Here is a 26,771-nt window from a genome sequence, read left to right as displayed (position 1 = left end):
TTTGACCCGTAGCAACGACGAGGTTACTGCAAGAGTTGAGGAAGGAGAAAGTTACAGTTTCCCGAAGTATTGAACAACTTCTAAAAGCTATTTTGAGTTCTAAACTTCTTGCGAGATCTAAATAAGGTCCTCAGAGAGTGAGAAACGTGTAGTGGAGTGGACCGACCTCACCTTCCCTAGCACTATTGCATTGCTTAAATCTTTTGATTGTTTAGCTATAAGTACGTTGCTATAAATAAAATACAAAGCTGTTTTCGTGGACACGAGTTGTAGGGAAACTCATGGGATGGTATTAGGTCATAGAGGAAATCTTTTATTTTATTATTACTATGTCTCCTCCCGGTCTATTATCCAATGTTAATAATGTTCTAGATTCCTGTTTGATGGATAGATGCCAGTCATAGTTCAATCTCTCTCTCTCTCTCTCTCTCTCTCTCTCTCTCTCTCTCTCTCTATGTTGAGTTGTACTAGGGAAGATTTTAAGTACAGAAATGATGTCGGAGGAATGATTTATCTCTCTCTCTCTCTCTTCTCTCTCTCTCTCTCTCTCTCTCTCTCTCTCATGATTAGCATGTGATTAAATACCTGCTGTACTTGATCCTCGGTAACCTTCACTGGAAGGAGAGGATACCGTCTCTGCCGACAGGCTGAGTGGCACTTAATCAGCCCTCGCAATGCCCATCCGACCTGTCGCATTCAGTCCGAGAGAGAGAGGAAGAGAGAGATGCTGCGCAGCATCACCACTGACACTGAGTGAAAAGGGCTTCCCATAAAGAATGCTCGAGATAAATTGGCATGAACCACTGGCTTCAGGATGGAATTGCCCGGCGGTAGGGAGTAAATTTAGTGGACGTAATTTAGTAATTAATTTTATGTAATTCGTGATGGAAAAGGGGGGAATGTATTTGCTGGTAATCGTTTTCAGGGAGTGATATTGCCTCCGGAAGGGTCGGAGGGGATTTTAGGGAGGGCGGTTGTGGATCAAGGAAAGAATTCGACCCTGGAGTGATGCAATCAAAATATATCTCGGAATTGCGTGTCCATTTATCATTCAACGTGATTCGCATTCGAGAGAGCAGAGAGCGACCTGCATTTGATGCTCATACTCTTCTTTTTGCTGTTGAGGTATAATCGTCATGGTCGGTTTGAATGTTCTTTGATTTGGTAGCCCAGTAGGTAAATGATACTTTTTTTTTTTTTAACAACAAAACGTGTATTTGTTGATAATATACTGTATCATTACTGTTATTAAATTATTGTTACTTGACGATTTACACGATTCTTATGGAATTACCCAAATTACTCCATATAATTTCACGTTTTACTGTTAGAGCAACTATTAGAGAGAGAGAGAGAGAGAGAGAGAGAGAGATCTGTTTTGTTGTTTCGTAAATTGGAAGCATCACCATAGAATGTATGACATGGTAGTTGCCTCCTTATCTTTTATTGAATGCGATATTGATGTACTGGGCATGCGCGCTGTCTCCCTCATATCAGGAGCTCGATGGGACGGTCACCTGCTTTCAATCGATACTTCATTTATATTTGCTCATCATTAAAAGCGTTATTACATCTCTTCCTTTGTTAACCTTTAAGTGTTGCACTAATAGCAATCGCAGGTGTGAAACGTTGCAATGAAATTTTAGGAAATCAAATGTAATCGTTTTCGTATTTCTTTTTTGTTTGTCGTTCAAAACTTGCGTTAATTGAGTGTACATATTTCTTAACTCTTTTCCTTTTCTTCATTTGCACTCTTATAATTATGTTTGGTACTTAAAAAGCTTCACGTCGATGTAGTACAAGATGCTTAGAAAGCCTTGTTACCTTCAGTTATGGTGATGGATTTTCACCTTAGGAGAAAGTATATTATACAATGAAATTAGACGACTTGAAGTTTTTACCATCACCCGACTTGGAATTTCTTTTGTGTGAAGTTTTCACACAAAGGCTGTTAAACTGACAGTGTATATACGAATAAATTTACATATATACTAATTTTATATATATAGAATTTTTTTATTTTTGGACCCATACATTTGTATTAGTGAGGTGTGAGAACAAGGTCCACAAAATCTGAATTGGTCAGATATTCCGTTAATTCAAACAGTCATCGATTTCAGGTATTTTCCCCCCAATATTCTGTTTTTCTTGGAATTTCCTCTCTCGCTCTCTCCTCTGTGAACGGATCTGGTTTTGAAAGTGGCGTGCGTATGCCTTAGAGTTTATTGGCCACTTCCAAATATTTATTCAGTCGTTTTTTCCACGCAAACCCACGGACAAGGGTTTCGTCTGTCATTTTCATGGAACCCTGCGTGGGCGTATTTCTGTAGACAGTCTTCATTCTTAGTTAAATATAAAGTTTTATTGCATGATGAAACTCATGTTCGTTTAACATGGCTTCATTTCATAAACTTAGTGGTCGTTGGCTTCATTTACATATACTAAGTGGTCGTTTTTTGTGAAATAAATTATATATCAACGAAAACTATTGCCCCCCCCCAAAAAAAAAAAAAAATACACTGTAAGATGTCTGGGGGGAAAGCATGATGAAAATACCGATTAATGTTTGGAAGAACATCTTTATTTTTTTTTTATTTTGACATATTTATTTCAGAAGAAAATTTTTTAAAACTATCAGTGTTAATGTTCATGTAGACTATGATTATTTGTCCCGAAGTATAAAGTTAATGGGGAACAGCACCAGGTTGTTGATGATGATGGTAATTGTCTCCATTTATGTTCGATACCGCAATTGAAGTCATTAGTTGACACTCGCTCCTGATATTAAATTTAAAAACTTATCCTAGCTCGTCGCTTACCGATGACAAATGATGAATGTTGAGGAGAGAGAGAGAGAGAGAGAGAGAGAGAGAGAGAGAGAGAGAGAGAGAGAGAGAGAGAGAGAAACTCTCTGTTTTGCAAGAATAACAGTTGTGTTTGTGAATGATGTTTCGTCATAATGCATTATTTACGGGGTTAGGGCATGTTGGGAGCGTGATTGACTAGCTCATCTATGCTTGAAGGCAGTTCATCAATTTTACCCCTGTTTTAGGCGAAAATGGAGAGAGAGAGAGAGAGAGAGAGAGAGAGAGAGAGAGAGAGAGAGAGAGAGAATTTAGTGTACAAAGGAGAGAGAAACTGTGAGGTGTAAATGATATTTGATGCACACACACACAGAGAGAGAGAGAGAGAGAGAGAGAGAGAGAGAGAGAGAGACGAGAGAGAGAGAGGAGAGAGAGGGGGGGGGGGGAGGGGGGTTGGGGGGGGCAAATAAAATTTGATGTACAAAGGAGATGCAGTTGAGTGTACATAGGAGAGAGAGAGAGAGAGAGAGAGAGAGAGAGAGAGAGAGAGAGAGAGAGATTCCATGTGATATTCTGTTAGACAAAGAGGAAAGAATATTTGCAGCGTTGTTATTACTCTTAATATTTAGTGTAATGCACTTGGGACCAGCCTATTACAACAACACAGCGCGTGCATGGCGGCACTTTAGCCCTGTCTTTATTTTCTCCGCCTTTATATTTAAAACATTTCTTGAGCTATCTTCATTTCTTTATAGTATAATGATATAATGATCTGTTTGTTGCTCTATTAATGCCTGTTCATATATTTTATTCTTTTTCATTTCTCTTGTGATTTTTTTTGTTCTCTATGAGTTTGTTACGATACTACTCGTTGTTCCTCTTCGCTGTTTCTCGATTATATTGCCTGAGACCTTGTTTCATGAAAATATTTTTTGTGTTGAAGCTTATTATTATTATTATTATTATTATTATTATTATTATTATTATTATTATTATTATTATTATTATTATTATTATTATTTCCAGAGTAACTGCTAAAATTTTGTCTTTCTGGTATTAATTGCCGTAAATACGTTCTCATTACCCAAATATCCCACCTCAGTTGAATTATGATTAAGTTTATGAGGGACGTTTTTTTTTGTAAAGGCAAAGCCAAAAGATGACCTTTGAAGTAAGTGTGGGCAGACTTTTATTTCCAACACTTGGTACTTATTTTTCTTGCTGTGATTATGCATTTTAATTGACTTTGTATCACCTGTATTTAAATCAAGGAAAGGCCCTTGAATATGAAGCGTCCTTTGTACCCTCAGCTATCTCAGACATTTTGACTTTCTGTAAAAGAAAATATAGATATGGCTGTATATCTGTCCATTCGCACTTTTTCTGTCCGCCCTCACATCTTAAAAACTACCTGAGCAGCTAGAGGGCTGTAAATTTGTGTGCTGATCATCATCTAACATACTAAAATTGTAGACCTCTCGCCCCAGTAATTTTTATTTTAATTAATGTTAAAGATAGCAAAAATCGAGCGTCTGGCACCACTGAAGATAGCAAAAATCGAGCGTCTGGCTCCACTGTAGGTGCCAGCAACACAGGCCACCACCGGGCCGTGACAAAGTTTCATGGGCCACGGCTGAGAGTTTCATGCAGCATTCTACGCTGTACAGAAAACTCGATTGCGCCGAAGTGTTTTGCTTGTTTATCTTATTCTCAAGACGAACTGGAAAAGGAGATATTCTTCGATTTCAGTGTCATTGCGCTACAGAAGGGATCTTATCAAGAGACCAGGAAGTTAGGATGAGGACGGGAAGACGAGAGGCTCCTCAAGGAAGACTCTTCCTTCTCCTCCATTTCCTTCATCTATTTCGCGTCTCCCCTTCTTCCCTCTTCATTTTCATGTGGGCTCCAGATAGTTTCTAGTCCGGTGATCGGGTATGGCCGGAGTTGATCGGTGTGTACTTCAAGAAAGGAAAGGCAGAGGTTGGTGAGAGAGAGAGAGAGAGAGAGAGAGAGAGAGTTTATATCAGTGATGCTTTAGTGCTTTAGTAAATGATTATAAAATCAAATGAACGCCTTATTGTCAGCCAATTATACAAGTAAAAGAGTTTGCTGTTTCTTCATTTACTCCTAATTTTGAGAGAGAGAGAGAGAGGATTGCACTTTTGACTTATAAATATACTAAAACAAACACATAAGTGTATAAGTATTAACTCATTATCATGGATTTCTGTATCCATTTCGGTGCAGAATAAATTATAATACATTATCTGATTTTGATGGTCTTAATATCTACGATTATTTGCATAATTTATTGATATGAGGTGGTAATTTTATCTGGGCAGGGAAAACTTTCACATTTTATTTCTTTACTCACTCTAGTCTGAAAGAGCAAAAGAGATATTTACGGTAGAGTGTATGTAAATCCACTCTATGTTTTCTAAATCACTGAGCAACATTCATATATATATATATATATATATATATATATATATATATATATATATATATATTATATATATATATGTATGTATATATAATTATGTGGGTGTGTGCATATCTATATATTTGTATATATAGATAGATAGGTAGATTTTGATATAGATATAGATCATGAATGAATGCGAGATACCTTTTAGTTTTATTTTTACACTTTGGAACCCATATCAGAAGAAGCAAGCTTCAAGCACGCTTGCAAGTATGCAATTACAAGCAAGAAAGTGCATTATCTGGTAGGGTTTCCTATCTATCAAGTAGTGATTTTGTTGATGTAAGGTTCAGTATAGCAGTAGCGTTTCACACAGGATCGATTTTATAATGTGTATGATGGGAAGGTGTTGTAAAATCGGCATTATTATTATTATATTATTATTATTATTATTATTATTATTATTATTATATTATTATTATATTATGGAACCGGCCCATAGTGTCCGTTGACTCTAAATTCAAGCTTCCAAAGAATATGGTGTTCATTAGGAAGAAGCGAGAGGAAGTAAAGGGAAATACAGAAATAACAAAATAAATTCATAGATAAAAATGTCTTGAAATGCAAGAATAGTTTTGGCGTATATAAGAAAAATAGCAGTAGACTTGGTAATGATTTTTCTCTGAATAATGTACTTCACTGACTTTACCAGTAAGTTTATGTTTTTTTAAATTGCATTGTTATTTTGATGCTAATTCATTAAGTAAATTGAGGAATTTTAATTACACTGACTAACATTTGAAATTCTAGTTGTATTTATCCATGGAAATTGCAGTCAAGCAAAGTATTTATATGATGGTGTTTAAAAGCGTGTATGATTTGTATTCACTGAGGATGAAAACCTCTTTTAACAAGCAATTAACTTTTTCAAACAAATTTATTACACGAAATTGTCACGCGACGTCCCTTTTGCGCGTTCTATCGTTTGCTTTATGAAAACAGCAGCGGAGGCTATTTATTAAATTTCGGCTAAGCTTCAAAAGAGCAATATTAAACCTCCCTTCGCATCCAGATAAATAGATAGAGTAAAAATTATGAAATATGAGAGCCCTGTCCGGAGTGTTGTATGTTCAAAATTTCTATTTCAAAATGTTTAACAGAGACCCTCTCATATTTCTGCTTAGATTTTGGCATTATATGACGATGTTATTGCATCAAAGTATTTTTACTCTTGAAGTCACGAGCAAAGCGCTTTAAAAATAGTTTTAATTGCTGATAGTTTTGCGTTCACTGTTTGGTGCATTTTCATATTTTATGTATATCTGGTTAATGTGGTGCATTACATTACCTTTTGCTCTTTTAATCCATTTCTAAATGGTAATCCTGTATCAGTATAAGATTCTTTCTTCGCCTTCTCTTACAGATATATTGAAAGCCATAACGATTTTTGATTGCTTTTTGACGAACACTTTAGGTTACCTTTATAATATGTTCCATATGAAGTAGTTTTGACGGACCTTTGAGAATTGTGCTCGACCGAAGGACTTGCTGTCAAGAACGGAAAGTTGGAGTGAGGTAAAGCCGCAGGAATTGGACAAGTGCGTGGGAAGAGCGCCAAAGGGAACAAGTGAGAAGTAACAGGAGTCAAGTAATTCAGCTGGAGCCGAAGAGTCACTGCAAAGATTCTTCAGTCCTTTTCAGAGTGCAGTACAAGACAAGACTAGTTATTTTATGACGCTTCTAGTGCGTACGATCATTTTTTTCTTACACATCGCATACACGCATCCTCACAGACTCAGTAATTTACATACACATATATAAATGTGTATTTATATATATATATATATATATATATATATATATATATGTGTGTGTGTGTGTGTGTGTGTGTGTGTGTGTGTGTGTGTGTGTGTGTGTAATTTTATTTATTTATCTGTTTATTATATAATATGAAAGCACGTAAGTTGCAAATAAAAAAAGATGCTTTGAGGAGTGAATGCCATGCTTGGTCTATGGAATGAATATTTTCAAGCGTTATGGAATGAGGAATCTAGAAGAGATGTTCATTGAATGGCGCAAGACTGGGAAGGTTTTGTGTGAGTTTGAAAGTGCTTGCTTGAGTGAATGTTGAGGATGTAGAAGGCCATTACAATGTTAAAAAACGGAAAAACATGAGTAGCTGGTGGGACTACGAGGAAGTTTTCGTAGTAAGGTGTTGATCATGTAATGGAGTTGCCGACTAATGTTTATAGGGTGTCTTGCTGAGGAGAAGTTATGAAGTCGTCGGTGACAGGAGTAATTGTGCAGTTGTGTGGTCAGTCAGTCATCAAAAACGCTCGAAATGAGACAGTTATGAATGCACGACATTAAAATCAGATCAAATGAAAAAAGTATCAAAGCAAATCATCAGACGCATTAAATTATAGATTAATCAAAGGGGGAAGTGAAATACCGTTATCACGAGGGAGAGAAAGGGAATAACTGCACATGATCCGACACAGGTACGGACAGGAATGCAAGATAATTGTGAACAGGAACAGCGAGAATGAAAACGAGAAAGAGGGAAGAGTCGAGACACTTAGGACCGTCTCGCGTCTGTACAGATCTGGTTTATAATTCGCCTCAATTGGACGTGAATTGAGAAAAGGGGACTTAGTGGTATAGGGCTGTATATTACCATGTGTAAGGGACTTGTCAAGAAGATTCATTTCAATACAATAATCTAATAAGCTAAGAAGCTCCATAAATTGTGACTTATTTCTAAAACAAGTCACGGTTGATTGAATAGAAACTTGCACCTTTTATGTTTAGTTTATTTTGTAGTTTCTTACAAAAGAGAGCGATCTTCTCCCTATGACCTGCGCTTTGTGTGAATCTGAATCTGATTGACAAACACGCCTTACAGCCTGGCACACGAACGCACAAACGAACATATTTACAAAAACGTACAATTTTGGTCCAAGACTTGTACAATAATAATTATATTATTTTATGTCTTGAAAATGACTGGAGAGTCACATCGGTCTCGGCAGAAATACTAATTTCATTTATATAAAGATAAATATTGATACGAGATCAATGCTAATGGACAACGCATCTCACATGACTGACCTCGGTTGGAGTGTTGTGGCTAACTCGCCTGTTGGACTACATGACAACATCAGCATTTTGACCTGAACAACACACTTTGACTAACACTTCACTCCATCCTATTCTCTCTCTCTGTTATTCATATTAATGTGTCATTACATCATTACACATGAAAATCACACTGGATGGGGCTGAGGGGTCCCTACTGACTGACTGAGAGTAGAAAGGGCGTTTGAGGAGGCGAATAAGGGGATCCCTAGTGAGGAACAATTGTCGTATTAGGGAACTACAATGGGGTTTGATTGTTAATTTCGGTTTGTATTGTGAGCTTATTGGAACTCTGATGGACCACCCTAATCCCCCCCCCCCCCACCCCCCCCCCCCCATTCCAGTCTCCTCACACCCCCGTTCTCCCTGGGAGTCACAGCCCCCTCCCCACCATTTTCCACAACTCGACGTCTTTGTTGGTCCTCGAAACCTGTCTTCGCTTCTCTCCCTCCCCCACCACCCCTACCCGACGTTTCCTGGTGTTCTCTGTGGCGGACCCTAGTTACAAGAGCAGGATTCTCAGCGAGAGAGAGAGAGAGAATTTGTCCGAGGGAAATGGAAAACGAGTGTGTGGGGAAGGACATTGGTAACTCAATTTAGCCAATTTAATAGAAGAGAAATATTTTTGAGGGATATTGGAATGTGTTTTCCTTGGCCGTTTTCCGCCTCCTCCTCCTCTTCCTCCTCCGCCTCTCGCTCCACATGTGACAAATTTCCCCCATTTTAGATCCTGGTCCGTCCCGTTCAGCCATCCGGAAGAGGGGGATATTGTAGGGAAGGGCTACGTTGGAATACGACCGTCTCTTTCATTCTTCCCTTTATGACTTGATATATGACGAATGGCGGGGCCTGATGTTCACTGGAATTTCCAGGTGTTTGACGATACGTCATTGGTTAACTGCTAACAGTTCTCTCGTCTTCGCCCCAGTGGAACGTGCCTTGTTACTGCAAACTTCAAGACAAATAGTCTTGACATCCACGAATGCGTGGAAATTGTTGAGCGCGAAAATATTTTTCTTGGTATGTATGAACTTTTTAGCAAATCTGATGTCATTAACTGTAGATGTTGAAGCGACAATTTATATTATTTATTTTGTCATTTGCATATTAGCTTTCTTGAAAGCTTTGTGGTCGTTTGCAACTGTTAGGAATTCTCTCTTTATTTATGAAGTGAGATCCTGCATCATATCAAGTTGGAAATCATTGTTTGTCTGTTTGTAAAATGTTTTAAGGTATTCCTTTCAGGTATACAAACCATACGAAAAAATAACAATAAAAATAGAATAAGTTCTCTCAATTATTTCAGTTTGATTACTTGAAGGTATAAGCTAACTTCTGTGTGTTCAGGCAGTTCGTGTGATGTGATTTAGCCTTTGCCAATCTGATTACCTTAAAACCCGTTGCTCGTACTCATTGCCTGAAACATGACGCTAACGTTTTCTCTCTCTCTCTCTCTCTCTCTCTCTCTCTCTCTCTCTCTCTCTCTCTCTCTCTCTGAAGCAGAGGTCTTTCAAGAAAGATTGTTGGTTGAGGGGATGGGATGAGTATTGTCGGGGGTGGGGGGTGGGGGTTGGGGGGCCGGGGGTGTTGAGGGTGCCAGAGCGAGTGAGGAAAGATGTGTGGAAGGACGCCACTGAAGAAGGTATTGAAGGCACCTGATCCTCCCTTTCAGCCGAAGGATAATCCAATTTATAATCGCTCGAGTGGAGGGTCTGATTCCTTTTAGCACCAGTCATAGGAGGAAGGATTTTGCTTTTTTAAACTTTTAGTCGACCATTATAGGATTCCAGGCATGGTGGGTGTTGGAGTTGCAATTTTTGGTCTCATTCTCGTAATTATTTTTATTTTTGTAGTTATGTTGGCGATGGCTTGTTTTTTGTGTGGAGTACATTTTCTTTTTCCTTCTTTCTGGGTATATTCACACACACACACACACAAACACACACAGAAGGTTCATCATCAGCGTGTTGAGCCCCCAATACACACTGCGCCAAACACTTTTCTTGTACGAATTCTACCCATTTTCCTGACTTTATATATATATATATATATATATATATATATATATATAATATATATATATATAATATATATATATATATATATATATATATAATATATATGGGTGTGTGTATACAAGTATGTATATATAATATATACATATTTGTATACACATATTTTGTGATGGGTAGAATTTTGTAAGAAAAGTGGTGTATGAATCTTCTGTGTAAATGGTTTGAGTGACAGATGTGGGCATTTGTTGAGCAGGGAATTTTTTTTTTTTTCTAACTTACCCCCTGATAGGGAAGCCGACTAATGTTGAAAATATAGGTTGACAGACCTAGGTGAATAGGTGAATAGATAGATAGATATGTTTGTAAATGCATATGTAATTAATTAGAATTCAGTGTTGAATTGTTTATTTTTATTTGAAGAAGTCATCGGATCCTATATTTCTTTTCCCCTTGCTTGAGGCATGAGCGATAGAAGGATAGGAAGCAAAATGCTGGATTCCGATGATTGTGAAAGGCAGTAAGTCGCCTGAGAATTCGATTCCAAATGGGGAAATGCGGAAGAGGAATGCCAGAATAAGCAAGCGGGATTTCTTAGATCAAAAGGTGATGGGGAAGGCGAAGGAGGAGGTGGGAAAGGAGAAGACGGAGAAAATCAGAATTTCAAATTTTTGACTCGGGTTCCTGTCTTATAAATTGCCACCTCCCTTTTTTCTTTCCAGTCCCCTCCCCTCCCCTACTCCTTCCTCCCCTCCACTACATTTCCTCCCCTTTCTTCCCCTACCTCCCCTCCCTCCTCTCCCCACCCCTACTTTTCCTCCCCTCCCCTCCCCACCACCAACACGGCCAACCCACGTCCGTATTGAGTAAACAAGAAGGCTTCTGAAGTGACGATGTCGAGTTCGGCGCCTTAGTTTGATTTGCTTTGTCAGTTCCTTTGGGAATTGCAGTTTTTGCTGCGCCCTCTATAATTTTGACTTCTTGGAGCACTCCGGTGTATTGCTTCTTGTTTTATTACTGTCTGAACGTTGAAGGATTTGTGTTTTCTTGTTGCTCGTTATTGTGCGTGGACTGTTGAACTTAGTTGATTGGATGGACGTAATGTCACTGCTTACTGGAAATCCCTTTTTGTTATCCGTCATCTATTTAAATAATTATTGTTCCCTGTCGTTTATTTCGCCTTGAATATAAATAAGTCGTCTAATCTAACCAACCTAACTAGCAAGACAGAAAGTAAATGGGATTGTAAAACACTTCAAAGAGTAAAGGAGTTAAACAATCCCTAGAATTGCATCGATCAAAATCGAACTTGTCGTTTCTGTCAAAAATTGCTAGAACAGAGGTAAACCAGCAGCAGGGTAAACATCGTTTCAGGTGCAATATTCCACCAGAAGTCGATCATCCTTTAGCAGAACCATCCAACTTGAACAGTATTGTGCACTCTGATAAATGACCAAATATTTATCACAGGCCAAAGTGCAGCATTTGATACATTAGCACATGAGCTTATTTATATCTGAGGGTCGTCTTTGATACCGATGTACGGGAATAGTTTCAGAACACCTCACAAGTAGAACTTGTAAATTACAAATTTAAAATTGTAATTCTGCCCAAAGAAATCCTGCCAAGACGAGTACCATCGGGCGGTGTTCTAGGAGCGACACTGTCTAGCATAAAAACTATGAAATTATTTTGGATATGAAAAAGAAAAACGAAGTGAATGTAAGTTTTTGCTGATGATACTCGAGTTTATATAATGATGAACAATGCTGAAAAGAAGTTATGAGCAAAATATGGAACATAATGAAGGACATCAATATCTGGATTAACAGAAAAAGGCTAAAACTAAAAGGTGATGAACGGAATATAGTATATGAGTACGGTCAAACAGATCTGGAAATGTTTGATATTAAATTATTAGCAATGAATGATACGTAGATGCAAGAATACAAACAGAGTGAAGTTTAGGATTATTAATTTAGGAAAATTTGACAGAACAATTATTAAATGTAAAGAAAACAGGATCATTCCACCTGAGAAATCTAAAACAAACGAGACCCTTCAGACTGAAGAAATGAGGGCAGGAAGGATGGCCTCCAAAAATAAGGATGGTGATGGTGATCATCTCGACGCTTGTGTGTGTCATTGACGGCGGGATATTGGAACTCTCCAATCATAACCTGAGTAATCTTCAGTGGTCGTCCTCGATCGAGTGGATGCGATGCCGACTATTACTACTTGTCTGAATGGAGGTCCATTGATTAGAAGGGAGGATCTTAACAGAAGGAAATGATTATACTTGACGATCCTGCGGCAATACCTCTATATGGATGTATGTCATTAAGGCCTTTTGATGAAAGGAGACCGCCGCTCAGATGAGGTGCCCAGAAGGACGGGCGCGCGAGATCAAATCGAAGTCTCCGTCTGTTGATATGAGGTCTCGTTTTGAATTTCAGGTTCAGATTTTTGTGAAAGTTTATTTGGGCGCTGTCACTACACGTACACACACTGAATTATTCTGTCATAAATAATGATTTTGATTGATGTAAATTGGGAGAGGATTTTTAACTCTATCCCCAAGCAAAACTACCGCATGAAAAGTGAATATATGCGCATGAATACGTTTTAGTTTTTTTGTTTTTGTTAGTCTTTGTACCCTTCCGCTCTTCCTGATAGGTATTATTTCGTTAGGAGGTATCCACTGTCCTCCCTCGGGAGATATAATTTGTCCTTCCCCTTCAATTTGCATTTGTATGACGGAGGGAACGAGGTCATGGCAGACCATAAACTAGGTCTGATATGACGCTGGGTCTGAAAATCAAGTAAGCCAAAGAGAAAAGAAAAGATTAAATTGGGTTTTTTTTTTTCATCTCGTCAGACCTTGAACATTAGAGCATCATCAACATGAACCCTCCTAAAACCGAGCAGCGCGGCGCTTGTGACTTAATGGCTAATGAAATTAGAGTTAATTACATTCTCCTCTTTCCCTGAGTGTTGTTGTTATTACGGCGAGCAAGTGCTCATGAAGACCCCACCTTCACTTCGTTTTATCGTGCGGTGTGTTGTACACCACGTTTACTCTATTGTTTATTTGCTCGTTTGTTTGTCGTGTATGTCTTTGCTTTTTCGTGATGTTAAGGCACGGTTAAAGGGTAGTCATTGAACGCATTCTTCAATATTCAATATGATTTATTTGGCATACCGGTCAGAAACCTCACAAGTTTTAACCGTTAGATCCTCGTCAGTTATTTTGCTGATTTTTTTTTCTTTTTTTTTTTCATCTTGAAGTGGAGACTTAGGATGTCGTTTATGAATTATAGCTATTGTACATTTGCATGGTCCTGACTGACATATCTATGGGCGGTGGGAATTCAATATTTTTGGTGGATCCAAAAGCCAAAGTCATTATTAAAGGTCATGGTCAGATACGAATGCAAACTTTTGCCCTGACATGATAAAGACGAGATAGAGAGTTGATATTTATCATGCATACCCCACCCATAAAGCCGATAAGTAGTGAGAGGTCATTTTCATACTTAGAAGTAAGGGAAGATACCTGCATTGACCATCGAGGCGGTTTATTATATTTCACAAACATCTTTTGTGTGTCATGATTCTTTTCATTAGGGTTAAAAGCATGCGGATTTAACGACATTTTGAAGACTGGAAGAAAATATTGGACCCATGGAAAAATGTGTATCAGAAGAAATGCGATGAAATCGAATGAAACCTTTACGGTTAGAGGTTTCCAAAGAAATTTTTTTCTACCTTGTAGAAAACCGTCAACCTGAAAAAAAAATGAAAAAAAAATTCTGATTCTTTCTTGTCTTTCTTTTCTCTCCCTTCAGTGACAAAATGTGGGCGATAGCGTTGATTGGATGTGTGAAAAAGCTGATCTTGGCTAGAGGGGCTCTAGGGCTTGATGGGAACTTCCCTCCTCCCCCTCCCCCTTTTTTTTTTTTTTATGAAGACCCCTAAGTGCTGACGGTTAGGTCCTCGGAATGGGAATTTGATAAAGATTCTTTTAGACGCTTTTCTTTTTGTCTAGAATCAAATTTTTATACTACGCGCTCTCGGCTTTATTTGATAAATGAACTTTCTGTTTACAACTTATAAAAAATGGGCATGTATGTATATGGAGAGAGAGAGAGAGAGAGAGAGAGAGAGAGAGAGAGAGAGAGAGAGAGGAGAGAGAGAAATTTAATATATTTCATATCGTAACATAAACGTAAAATCTTGAGCCCAAAATAATGTAATTTAGAATCCCAAAACGAGAGAAGACGCTCTCTCTCTCTCTCTCTCTCTCTCTCTCTCTCTCTCTCTCTCTCTCTCTCTCAGCGGTGGTGGCGTGGGCCTGTGCATGAATGATGTTGATAAAAAGCTTTTGGGTGTCCTGTTGATGAAAATGTAGAGGCACCGCCGTGTTGTTGAATTCCGGGGAGACTTCTCTAAGGGAAGGTGGAAAATGATTTTGTTGTGGTCTGGGGCGTCGAGTTAGAAACTCATAAGACCCCTCCTTTACGCCTATTCGTCTCTTAATTAGATGACCTTGTTATTTTCTCTTACTTTTCTGGGATCTCCATAGCGCAACGGGAGGGTAGTGGTTGATATTTTGGCGCGAACATTTCGTGATTGAAGCGTTTTTGATCGTAATCGAACAACTGTGCTTAAAAAGTATTATTTAGGCCTTGGCACAAAATATAGGTGTTTAAGCTCTCTCTCTCTCTCTCTCTCTCTCTCTCTCTCTCTCTCTGATACACATTGCATCCTAATATATGTTTTATTTGTCTAACTTCCGTCGTTATGTAGAACTTCTTCCCGCACTGATTTAATAGATAAACATTCAGCAACGCTTACGTATTTTGTATATTTATGATGCATTTCTTATTGGTTTCTAGTATGTCATTGTCATTTCTACCCCTTTTGGTGAGTAAAAAATAATTTCATTACAAATAGTAAGAGGTTATTCTGTAGCTCCCCCTAGTGGGGTAGTGCCACCAGTGCACCTCATTCGGTGCAATGTAGGCATTACTTAAGGTTCTTTGCAGCGTCCCTTCGGCCCCTAGCTGCAACTACTTTCATTCCATTTACTGTACCTCTGTTCATATTCTCTTTCTTCCAGTTTACTGTCCACCCTCTGCTAACAGTTGTTTCATAGTGCAACTGCGAGGTTTTCCTCCTGTAACACCTTTCAAACCTTTTACTGTCTATTTCCGTTGTAGGGCTGAATGGCCTTAGCTGCCCCAGTGCTTGGCATAATGCCAAAAATCTATATAAGTCAAATCAAATTCTCTCTCTCTCTCTCTCTCTCTCTCTCTCTCTCTCTCTCTCTCAACAGGAATGTTTACCTTTTCCTGTCTCATCAGGGTTTTTCAGTAACAGTTATTGTTGTACTTTCGTTCATTTTCTCTTCAATGACTCACGTAATTGCCATACTTCTATCAGCAGTTTTGTGTTTCCAACGTATTGTTTAGTGTGTGTGCAAGGGTTCAAGTCTACGATCAATTCTGGCATATCGAAAAATTCGTTTCGTTTTCAACTACCTCCTCACACTTTACACACACACACACACACACACCCACCGAAAACGAGGTACGACCACATACACACAGCTAATATCTCGAAGGTAGGGGTTACTCTGTTTTCGTTGCTTGCATTCAGAGAGAAATTGTAGTTTTTAAGATAATCCTTTATATCATTTAATTTCTTACTTTATTATTTAGAGGGGTGTTTGTATTGTGTCATAGGCTTCAGTAGTCGCATAAGGCGCATTATTGTTCACCATGTATGAGGTAACATATGGTAAGGCTATCACTTGTGGCCAGATATAATGAAAATGTTGGAAGGTTACCGGATATTTTTTACTCTGTTATTATCATGATAGTAAATGCCACCTATAGAATTTGTAAATTGGCCGACTGCAGATTTATACTCTGGATTAAAGGTTAAGCCTTATTGACGCATTTATATGGTTTTATTTTCATATATTTATTCCTATTATCGTCTCCTCCGAGGCAATACGGGTCCAGAGGGTGAAGAGCCTTGATTTTAAATTGTAATGAAGGGATAGGTAGAGACTTCAGGGGTTGAGCCCTCGTCCTCGTCCTATGTTTAATTCATTTGTAAATCTTTCTGCTCTCTTCGGGTTGCCGAGGCAGGCGTTTTTCTGCCATTGATACTGATCAATCTGGGTCTCGATTTACACAGAGAGAGAGAGAGAGAGAGAGAGAGAGAGAGAGAGAGAGAGAGAGAGAGAGAGAGAGAGCGACGTGTAGTTTATAGAGCAGAAAAATTTAATTTATACAGAATATATACTCAAGGAGGGGAGCGGCTCTTGGGTCGTTATTGATCGAATCAGGTAGGTTTCCAGATAAATTTTATTTTGCTGATAGTTTTTGGATTTTCATGTTGTAATTTTTTTTTTTACAAACATTCCAAAGACACGAGAATCATGTTGATTATCACCGTGGTTGTTATAGCTTTTGTTATTCATGTTAGACTTAGATAACTTCATTTCAATTGATGCTAACGCCGACAGAGGATTAAATCCTTTCATAAATCTGGGAGATTTATGAAAGGATTTAATTTGTCATCTGTGGCGTTCACTGAAAAAAAAAATTAAGTAAAAACACTTAATTACTTGTCATTGCAGGTAATAACTTACCTCACATGATTTCTTCGGAGTGTTCTTAGATTTGTTGTGTTTTGAGCTAGATTTATGTGTAAGTGTTTTTCAGAACACTCTCCTTCGTTATGTCGCGAATCCTGTTTTCTGTCTTAGCTGAAATGACGGGTTTGTTTTCACGTAGTCTCCAAGAAGTGCTGTCTGTTGATGCCTTTTTGCTGCCCTATCATGTCTTGGTTGAGATCAGTTATTAGCGCAAAGACGGACGGAGTGGCCATCTTGTTTTAAAGAATGGATAAATAATACTTTTGGTGGAATCAGAAAGGAAGCGATAGAATTCATTTTCATTCTCCCTCTGCCTTTCTTCTCCCTCACTTCCCCTCTCCCCTTTCCCCCTCCTTCCCCTCCCCTTTCCCCTCTCTTCCACTTTCTTCCCTCTTTCCCTCTCTTCCCTCTCCTCCTCGGTTCTCTTTGAAAATAGACCATTATAGGAAGAGTCCGGTATTTTTCCCGCAGTCCAAATTATGAAATAATTTTTGAGGTTCCTGTTTACTTGTGAAATCATGACAATGAAATTCATTAAATATTTGAAGAATTAAGCAGATTTACATAATTAATAGACCACCGAATTGTGGGAAAGCTTCCAAATATGTAGCCCCAATAATTATATTTTTTGTCGGGTTTTATTATAATCGTACAGGATACTGATATACATTTCCGAGCGAAATGCTTGATTTACTTACTATACATTTAGAGTTGATTTGATTGTCTTTATTGATTTGTTCGTGATTGAGCACCGCCCCTTTCAAAAAAACTTGCTCGCCTTTCTCTCTCTCTCTCTCTCTCTCTCTCTCTCTCTCTCTCTCTCTCTCTCTCTCTCTCATATACATATATATATAATATATATATATATCTATATATGATATATATGTATTTATGTATATATTGTATTATGTATATATATATATATATATATAATTATACACACACACACACACACACACACACATATATATATATATATATATAATATATATATATATATATATATATATATATATATATATATATTATGTGTGTGGTGTAGTGAATAGCAGTATAATGGCTGTATGTCACACCACCACAACACACCCACGAATTGCCACTGAAAAATTTTGACAGCCGCCACCAGCAAGTTTGCTTAAAATTGCATTGTGAAATTTTTCTTCAGCATCCTGCCCCGTTCAGAAGTCTCGATCAGGAGTTTGTCGACCCCTCACAGATGGTGCACTATTCACGTATTTTGCAAGTACATTTCTCTGGTTGGATACCAGTACCCTTTTTTTTTTTTTTTTTTTTTTTTTTTTTTTTTTTTTTTTTTTTTTTTTTTTTTTTTTTTTTTTTTCTTGAGTCATGCCATGCATTGATCACCGTTTTCATAATTTGTCCACTACTATTCTTACAAATCTCTAAGTCTTGTTCTTTATATCAGTTTTGTTACCTTATTTTTTTTATCCTCGTTTGTTACCTTTACAATTCTCCTTATACCATATATTTAACATGGGTATTTATCTTGAATAGTGATACTTTCTTTTCAAAAACAGCACCACTAATTTCACTTCCATAACTTAACCAGTTTCAGGTTTGTTTGTATGTTTTTCGCGTTTGAGCAGGCTTGAATTCTGATATATGTTGGGACTGATGTTATTTTGGAAAATAGATGGACAAAGAAGACGTTTTAGCAGACGAGAGAAGACATCAGAAAGTTACAAATCTCTTACAGTGCTATTGTTTCATTTGCCCGTATAATCACCGCCATTTACATTTTGTCACGAAGGCAGGGGGACAAATATCGTCGTTGCCCGAGTACTTTGTGCTTGACGTTTTCTATCGGTAAAAGCACTAACTAACAGTTTTCTTTAAATGCAGGAACTTACAGTTTTCTTTAAAAGTAGGAACTTAGTTTTCTTTAAATGCAGGAACTTACAGTTTTCTTTAAAGGCAGAAACTTAAGTTTTCTTTAAATGCATGAACTTACAACTTTCTTACATGCAGGAACTTAGTTTTCTTCAAATCCAGGAACTTACAGTTTTCTTTAACAGTAGGAGCTTAGTTTTCTTTAAATGCAGGAACTTACAATTTTCTTTAAAATGTAGGAACTTACAGTTTTCTTTACAAGTAGGAACTTAGTTTTCTTTAAATGCAGGAACTTAAAGTTTTCTTTAAAATGTAGTAACTTACATTTTTCTTTAAACATTTTTCTTTAAATGCAGGAGCTTTCAGCTCTCTTTAAATGAAAGAGTTTGCAGTTTTCTTTGAGTGCAGGAACTTACAGTTTTCTTTAAATGCAGGAACTTAGATTTCTTTAAATGCAGGAACTTACCGTTTTCTTTAAATACAGGAACTTACCATTTTCTTTAAATGCAGGAACTTAGCATTTTCTTTAAATGCAGGAACATGCAGTTTTCTTTAAATGCAGGAGCTTACAGTTTTCTTTAAATGTCCCTTCATAACTATAGTGGAAGTAATAAGAAATTCGTAAAGCATATTTTCAACAATTGAACCACTAAATATGGTGGCTTATGAGACTGGTGCATGGTAAATCTTACTAAAAGGTTACAAAATTCTCTTCATTTTATCACAAACCTGTTAGCATAAACACAAACTTGAGTATCCTGAACATATCCCTATTTGGGCTATGTAATTAAAACAGATATTATAGTAGTACCAATCTATGGTGAGGGTTTTGTTGGGTCGAAAGTCATTTACGTGCGTTGCCAAACTTCCATTCTAAGGAAAATTTTATGGAATATAGGTCGTTGTTATATAACAAAACTGAAGGGAATTACTTTGAAATATTTGCTAAACATGGTTTTTATGTATACAGTTGTTAATGATCAACATTCTTAAGTTTTTCAATATCATATTTGAGAAACGTGGCAAACATGTTGCCACATCTACAATCTCGATTCTCAGGTCAAGTATCGAAATCTGTATCTGTCAGTCAAGAACAATATACCCTTCGTTAATCTTTTAAGAATGGTCAAATCTTATAAGCTGGGGTCCTTTATGGTGAAGGTAAGGATTAGCGGATGTAAATATAGTTGGCGCTCAACATGTGTTTGTGTGTGATTAAATACTTAAAAGATCTGTTATCTGAACTTTTCTATAAATTGGGAATTCTGAATATGAAATTATTTTTTTTTTCATCTTTGTGTAGAACGTTCCAAGAAAACAGTCAACTGAATTTGAAAAAAGTATATTCGGAGGACAAGATGAAGCATCCCTCTCTCTCTCTCTCTCTCTCTCTCTCTCTCTCTCTCTCTCTCTCTCTCTCTCTCTCTCTCTCCTTTTTACTCTGTTCTGTACTGTTCTTTGAAAACCATTGTAAATGCATGCATCACGAGATTAAATAAAGTGTATCATTATCATTCTTATTTATTAGATATACTGTATTTATTACTTGAATGTTTCTAAAATAAAGAAATGATTAATGTATGAAAATTATCATATCCATAATTTCCCTTTAGTTTTCTCTCATGTAGGTTGTTAATAAAGAAGTTAATTGAAGAATAAAAAGAACTGTTTCATATCTGAAGTTTTAATGCCAATAAACACTATCTGAATAAAGGAAAAATAAACTTATACCAGCGAACCCTTCTAAGACAATTAGAGTGGGCATTCCCCTTTCACCAGACTCTGAAAGGAGGATAATCTGTACAGGACAGAGGTTAAGACCTAAGGGTAATGTTTCCCTTGGGTGATTAGTAAGAAATACAGAGCTTTGACTTTGCCGCCTCTACAAAGAACTTGAAGATATGGCAACGCGTGTTTTCGCTCTTGGACACGCCCAAACCCTCACCTTAGTTTGGTACTACTATAGTTTTCCCTTCCTGATCGTTTTCCACTTCTCTGCGAAATTACCTGAGAGAGAGAGAGAGAGAGAGAGAGAGAGAGAGAGAGAGAGAGAGAGAGAGAGAGAGACTAGTTCTCCGTAATCTCGTGTTCATCCTAATTTCTTTCTTTCTGCTTTTCGTAGCATTTATTTTTTCATTCTCTTTACATGAGGCAGTGACAGCCAGCATCCTCTGTTTCTAAAATCTCCAGGGGAAACAAACCAAACGATCGAGAGAGAGAGAGAGAGAGAGAGAGAGAGAGAGAGAGAGAGAGAGAGAGGGGCTTGCTCTATCCCCCTCAAGGGTCAAAGGTCACTCTCAGTACCAGCACACCGTTAGATAAACATTAAGGGACTAACCTGAAGAAGGAACGTGGCATAATTGGATTGGAAACTAATTGGTATATCGGCCCAGATTTTATATCTTGCATTATAGAACGGAGAAGTGAATTTTGATAAAGAATTCCCTTATTAGAGAGAGAGAGAGAAAAAAAAAAACTGTCATTAAGGATGGGTTATGAATGTCTTCTCGATCTTTGGAATCTCCCACCTGCCAAAGTTTTGTCCTTAGATGTATCAGTGTATGATTCATTCTCTCTCTCTCTCTCTCTCTCTCTCTCTCTCTCTCTCTCTCTCTCTCGTTTTGCGTGTGTGGTATATATGTAAACTGAATGTTCATTAACTACATGAACACAGCACCAAGGAGTACTAGTAAGTTTGCTTCATGTAGCCTTCTCGTTTTTTTTCGTTTTTTTTTTTTTTTTAGAACCACTTGTTTTCCTTGTCTTTATTAGAACACGGAATTGAAAATATGTGTAAGTTCTTCTTTTCATCATAGAGGGTCGTCTTCAGAGAAGGAATAGGGGATGAAAAATCGCATCGTAGCCAAATTTATTCTTCGATGAATACAAAAATAGTCAGGGCTCGGCAGTAGGTAAATTGACGTACGCGAACGGAAAGTACCTGCACCATTCTTTGTTCAAGTTTGAATCTGCCTGTGCAGGGAAGGTTATGGAGGACGGTTCTTGAGACTATGAGACTGAATCTATGAAGAGGTTTTGGAAACTGGTATCCTAACAGTTACTTTGCTTAGTGTGTGGAAGAAAGTTACTTTGAAGACAAAGTATAAGGCCAACCTTCCCCGAAAAAATGAGGGAAAATAATGGTTCATTTCTAGTGTAGAATTTATTTTTGAAAAAAAGAAAAAAAAAAATTAAAACCGTTAGTGGTGCCCATTATTTACTATTTCTAAAAAGTTATAATGAAAATTAAACGTTAGTGGTCCATTATTTTACTATTTCAAAGAAGCTATAATGAAAATTAAATATTTTCCAGGAAATGTCGAAAGAGAATAATGAATAACGTTGGCGCATTCGAGGAGCTTTAGTCTTTGACACGTTGATATTGATTATGATATAAATGGACAGAGAGAAACTGCAAACTGGTTGGGAGTGGTGAATGAGGGGGGGGGTGGGAGTTAGGGGGGTTGTTCATATGAGAGAGGGAGCCTTTGGCCGTCCCAAGAGGATTTCGTTTGTTGCTCTTGGGTTCTTAGGGAGGGGTCAAGAAGGGATTGTGGGAGGGATTTCGCCCCTTCAACGTTATTAACTCCTTTACTCACCTTCCTCCTCCTCGTCCTCGTCCTCCTCCTCCTCTTCCTATTCCATCTCTTCCTCTTCCTATTCCATCTCTTCCTCTTTCTGCCCCGCTAGTTGACACACACACACACACACACAGAGAGAGAGAGAGAGAGAGAGAGAGAGAGAGAGAGAGAGAGAGAGAGAGAGAGAGAGAGAGAGAGAGAGAGAATTCTTTATACTGTCTCTTTGACGTCCGAGTATTTCTTAATATCTTGGGCGTTTCATGTATTGTTCACTGTTCCCTATATATCTCGTATTTCATTTCTTTTCGCACATATTTTTCATATTAATTGATAACGAGCAGACCGAAAAAGGAAAGAGGACAAAATTAGGAAATATAAACCTGACCATTTAGTCTTTTTTAAATAAAAGGTTACAAAGTTGCATCTTGGTGTGTGTCACATTGTCAGAACTTTGATGATGATTTCTATTTCATTGAAAATATGGTTGTGCTTGTAACCATGTATGAACAATTATTGTGTTTGTAACCATGTATGAGCAGATTGCACTTCCTTTATTAAAGAAAGAGGCACAGAAGACCACTATGATTAAACTTACAACTGAGGAAAACCTGATATATAGACATTTTGCTCAGAAACTTAATACGTTTGTGTATTCTTCAGTGATATTTTAGTATTGTCATTGGCGTTAATTAGGTTAAATGCCATCACTAATCGCTGTTCAGCGCATGGTTGAATTGGCATTTAATTCTCGTATTTTTCATGTATTCATTTGGATAGGAAAAATGCACACCTTCAGGGCTGCTTCCTAAACCTACAAAAAACTTTTTTCATATATAAATATACACGTAAAATGTGTGTGTGTGTGTGTGTGTGTGTGTGTGTATATATATATATATATATATATATATATATATATATATATATATATATATTTGTGTGTAAATACCACCAAGCTATATCACATAATCAAATTATAATGCAAACCACGATTACGAAGTTTCTTCTCAGGAAGCCAAATAGCAAATACGACTAGTTGTTATAGACACTTTATATATTTCACGTGCAAAGTTTCCAGCTTTTTCTTCTATTTCCTTTTTTCTTGCCTTTTTTTTCAATTTGCATATTCATAAAGCCAGTTTCGTGTTGTTTTATGCAAATAAAAGCAGCGGAGAAATCTGATTTGCAAATATTGTCCCTTGATTTTTACTTACAATTGTAAGCGGCTTTTACTAAATCCATATTCTAGTAATTTGCGAGTTTTTATGAATTTCAACGAGTTTGGTCTTTCATTTCTCATGCTTCCATTTTCTCTTTTCGAATATACGTAGTCTTGTTTAAATCTCTCTCTCTCTCTCTCTCTCTCTCTCTCTCGTCTCATCTCTCTCCTCTCTCTCTCTCTCTCTAGTCCCATGATTCACAGCTAAAACTTACGCTTCAAGTCTTTGCACAAGGGATTACGATGTCATAATTAGGTTTGCTTGATAAATTGCCAAAGCTCTGTTCAAACTACAGTCTCTACAGTTTTGGTTTTCCTCTTACGGAAAAAAAGTCCCGGATGCTTAATACTCTGAAATAACTGCACCTCGAAACGTTTTATTTTCCTATCCATCTAACTGTACACATAAATAAATTATATATTATATATATATATATATATATATCTATATATATATATATATCCACAATAAGGTTTGGCATTGCACATTTTGTATGTGTACTTGCCTCATATTTTTCTTAGATTCATTTTCTTAGTGACCCCATCTCTTGATAATTTGTTTCATTGCCTGTTGGAGTCGTCAGTAAATCCGTTAACGTGTTTTTTCTTTGTTTGTTCCTCCCCACAGAGAAGAAATGCAAAGAGACGGAGTTCCGGTGCCTGAACGGCAAGTGCATCCCTCACCGGTGGCAGTGCGACGGGGAATCGGATTGCATCGATATGTCGGACGAGGACCCACAACATTGCGGTAAGGAAGGGATCCCGCTCGAGTCGTGACTGACCCGTTCGATTTAGTTTTATTGCAGAGTTTCATTCAGTGTGCCTCCACCAGTCTGACCTTCTGAGCCCGCCCAGTACGGTTTTTGCAAAGCTTTGTATTGTTGGGAGGCCATTTAAGAAATCGCTTTTCATTGCAAAGATGTTTTATTGACGTCCAGTTTTCATGTCGTTTGTTTATTTCACTTGATTGCTAAGATACTTTGACATACGGCCGAATTTTTTCAGGACAGTCTGCCGGACTATTTGCTGCTAGATTTTTCAGTGTTGGATGATATCAAAGTTATCTCATTTTTTCCGCATGTGAAATGTTAAGTTCTTTGACGTAGGATACTTTTCTTATCATAACGAGCATATTTTAGGCAATTGATTTTTTCGATACTGCTATGATGTTGTATGCTCTGAATAAATTTGAACTATTTTCTAATCGAATGTTATTTTCCCCTAGTAAAGCTATTGTTTGTAATTTTTGTAAAATGAATGCCGATACCCTTGCTGTCTTGTTTGATGCTTTTGATAAAATAAGCCCTTTGAAGAGCTTTTCTCAGGAAAATTTTGTGAATGAGTAGGTTCTCGTATATTTTTGCATGTTCAGCGATGAATAAGTTTCATATTATTCAAGTGTTTTCGAGTAACATCAAAGACCCTTTTCTGGAGAGTCCCTTCTATTTGGAAAAAAAAAAAAATGTTAAAAGGTCATAGAATTAATGCTACCTGTTTGTGTTAACTGTTGGATCGTGTACTTACATGTCATTTAACAAAAATCTCGAGTAGGGGTTTGCGCTCAAGAAATAGAAACCATTGACGGACTAAGAAACCTAAATATCTGTACACAAGTAGATTTGTATTACATCTTCGTCTCTTTTCTTGTTCATGGTAGATTCTCATTCATCTAAATACAATACACTTTCATTGTAAACCCCTTTTTCGAGAGGTGTGCAGATCTTTTATAAATAAAGTGCTTCCACACCAGTGCAGTGGTAACGATGATACTACCTATCCGCAATTTATGGTGGGAACCTCGTAGGTGGTAGTCGTTAATGCGGTGCTCTGTAGGGATTACTTGAGGTTCTTTGCAGCGTCCCTTCGGCCTCTAGCTGCAACCTTTTTCATTCCTTTTTCTGTACCTCCGTTCATATTCTCTTTCTTCCATCTTACTTTCCACCCTCTCCTAACAATTGTTTCATAGTGCAACTGCGAGGTTTTCCTCCTGTTGCACCTTCCGAACCTGCCGACTGTCAGTTTCCGCTTCAGCGCTGAATGACCTCAGAGGTCCCTTGGTCCAAAATTCAATATTTTATTCCATTTATGGTATAAACAGTTGGTGAATGTCGCCGCTGCTTTTTGGCTACGGTGAAAGAACGTTATTGAGGACGTCAATGTTGGAGTTTTGCTCAGGACTTCCAAAGGCGCCTTTCGTTTCCCAGTTCTCTTTTGAGCGCTTTGTTGCAGAAATGACGTTGAAGGTACTTATACTTTTAGCTTATGTTTTACTTCGATGTAAAATTAGATTGATCTTCCAGTCCGAGGTGTATCTGTCTGCAGACAGTTGTGCGCTTAATGTGTTGGCGTCAGTTCTTCCAGTCATATAGACTTTAAATTGGTCTTGTTCGTTTCTGCTATGGTATTGATCTCTTTGTTTTGTGCAGTATCGTTCACTTTCCTTTGATTAATTGTGATGCATCAGATTGGATCTTCTACAGGTACTCTTTTAGTGATTGTTCCGAGTGGATCCTCGTCTCAGACACTTGTGTGGTCTAATCCACGCCCAGTCTTTAGTTCTTGTTACATTATCCTGGCCGTTTGCCAGCACAGGTTCTTGCTATTAAAAGTGGCCCTTCTCCGTTATGGGGAAGTCGTCAGCTTCCTCTTGACTGTTTCGATTATTACTGTCTATGACTGAAAATTTTAACTTTTCGCTTGTTTGTCTCTCAAAAGTCAAAGTCAAGGTCAAAAGTCTTCATTCCATTAAAAATGGCTATTACATACATTTCATTAATTATTCTCCCTTGTCCCAGTAACATATTCTTTGTCAGACCCTATTATTTTCTGTAGGCTTGGCATTTTGAACTTGTGGCCTCCACTTGGAAAGTGGTCATTTAAGTGAAGCAATGGTGGTTATACGTCACTGATGATGCTGACGTGAATTTGAAATGATGCTGGTCATTTCTATCGAATAGTTATTATTCGCAGTGGAGCTCTTTTGAGATTTGATGTTTTTATTACCTCTGTCGTTTTTCTGGTACATTCTAAAATAAATATCTCTCTCTCTCTCTCTCTCTCTCTCTCTCTCTCTC

General features: G+C 37.5%; 1 protein-coding gene across 4 annotated transcripts in view; it reads left to right on the top strand.

Moving 5' to 3' along the window:
* LOC135216748 (low-density lipoprotein receptor 1-like) overlaps positions 1-26,771 on the top strand; it is a 666,768-nt gene that overhangs the window by 530,047 nt on the left and 109,950 nt on the right. For all 4 annotated transcript variants that reach the window (XM_064252224.1, XM_064252226.1, XM_064252222.1 and 1 more), the window contains exon 2: positions 24,326-24,445. In XM_064252224.1, the coding sequence (XP_064108294.1) occupies positions 24,326-24,445 (120 nt within the window). The remainder of the gene's footprint in view (positions 1-24,325; positions 24,446-26,771) is intronic.

This window comes from Macrobrachium nipponense, chromosome 6, assembly GCF_015104395.2.
Source record: "Macrobrachium nipponense isolate FS-2020 chromosome 6, ASM1510439v2, whole genome shotgun sequence".
NCBI lineage: Eukaryota > Metazoa > Arthropoda > Malacostraca > Decapoda > Palaemonidae > Macrobrachium > Macrobrachium nipponense.
Note: the sequence above shows the minus strand (reverse complement) of the source record. Positions and strands in the feature narration are given on the sequence as shown.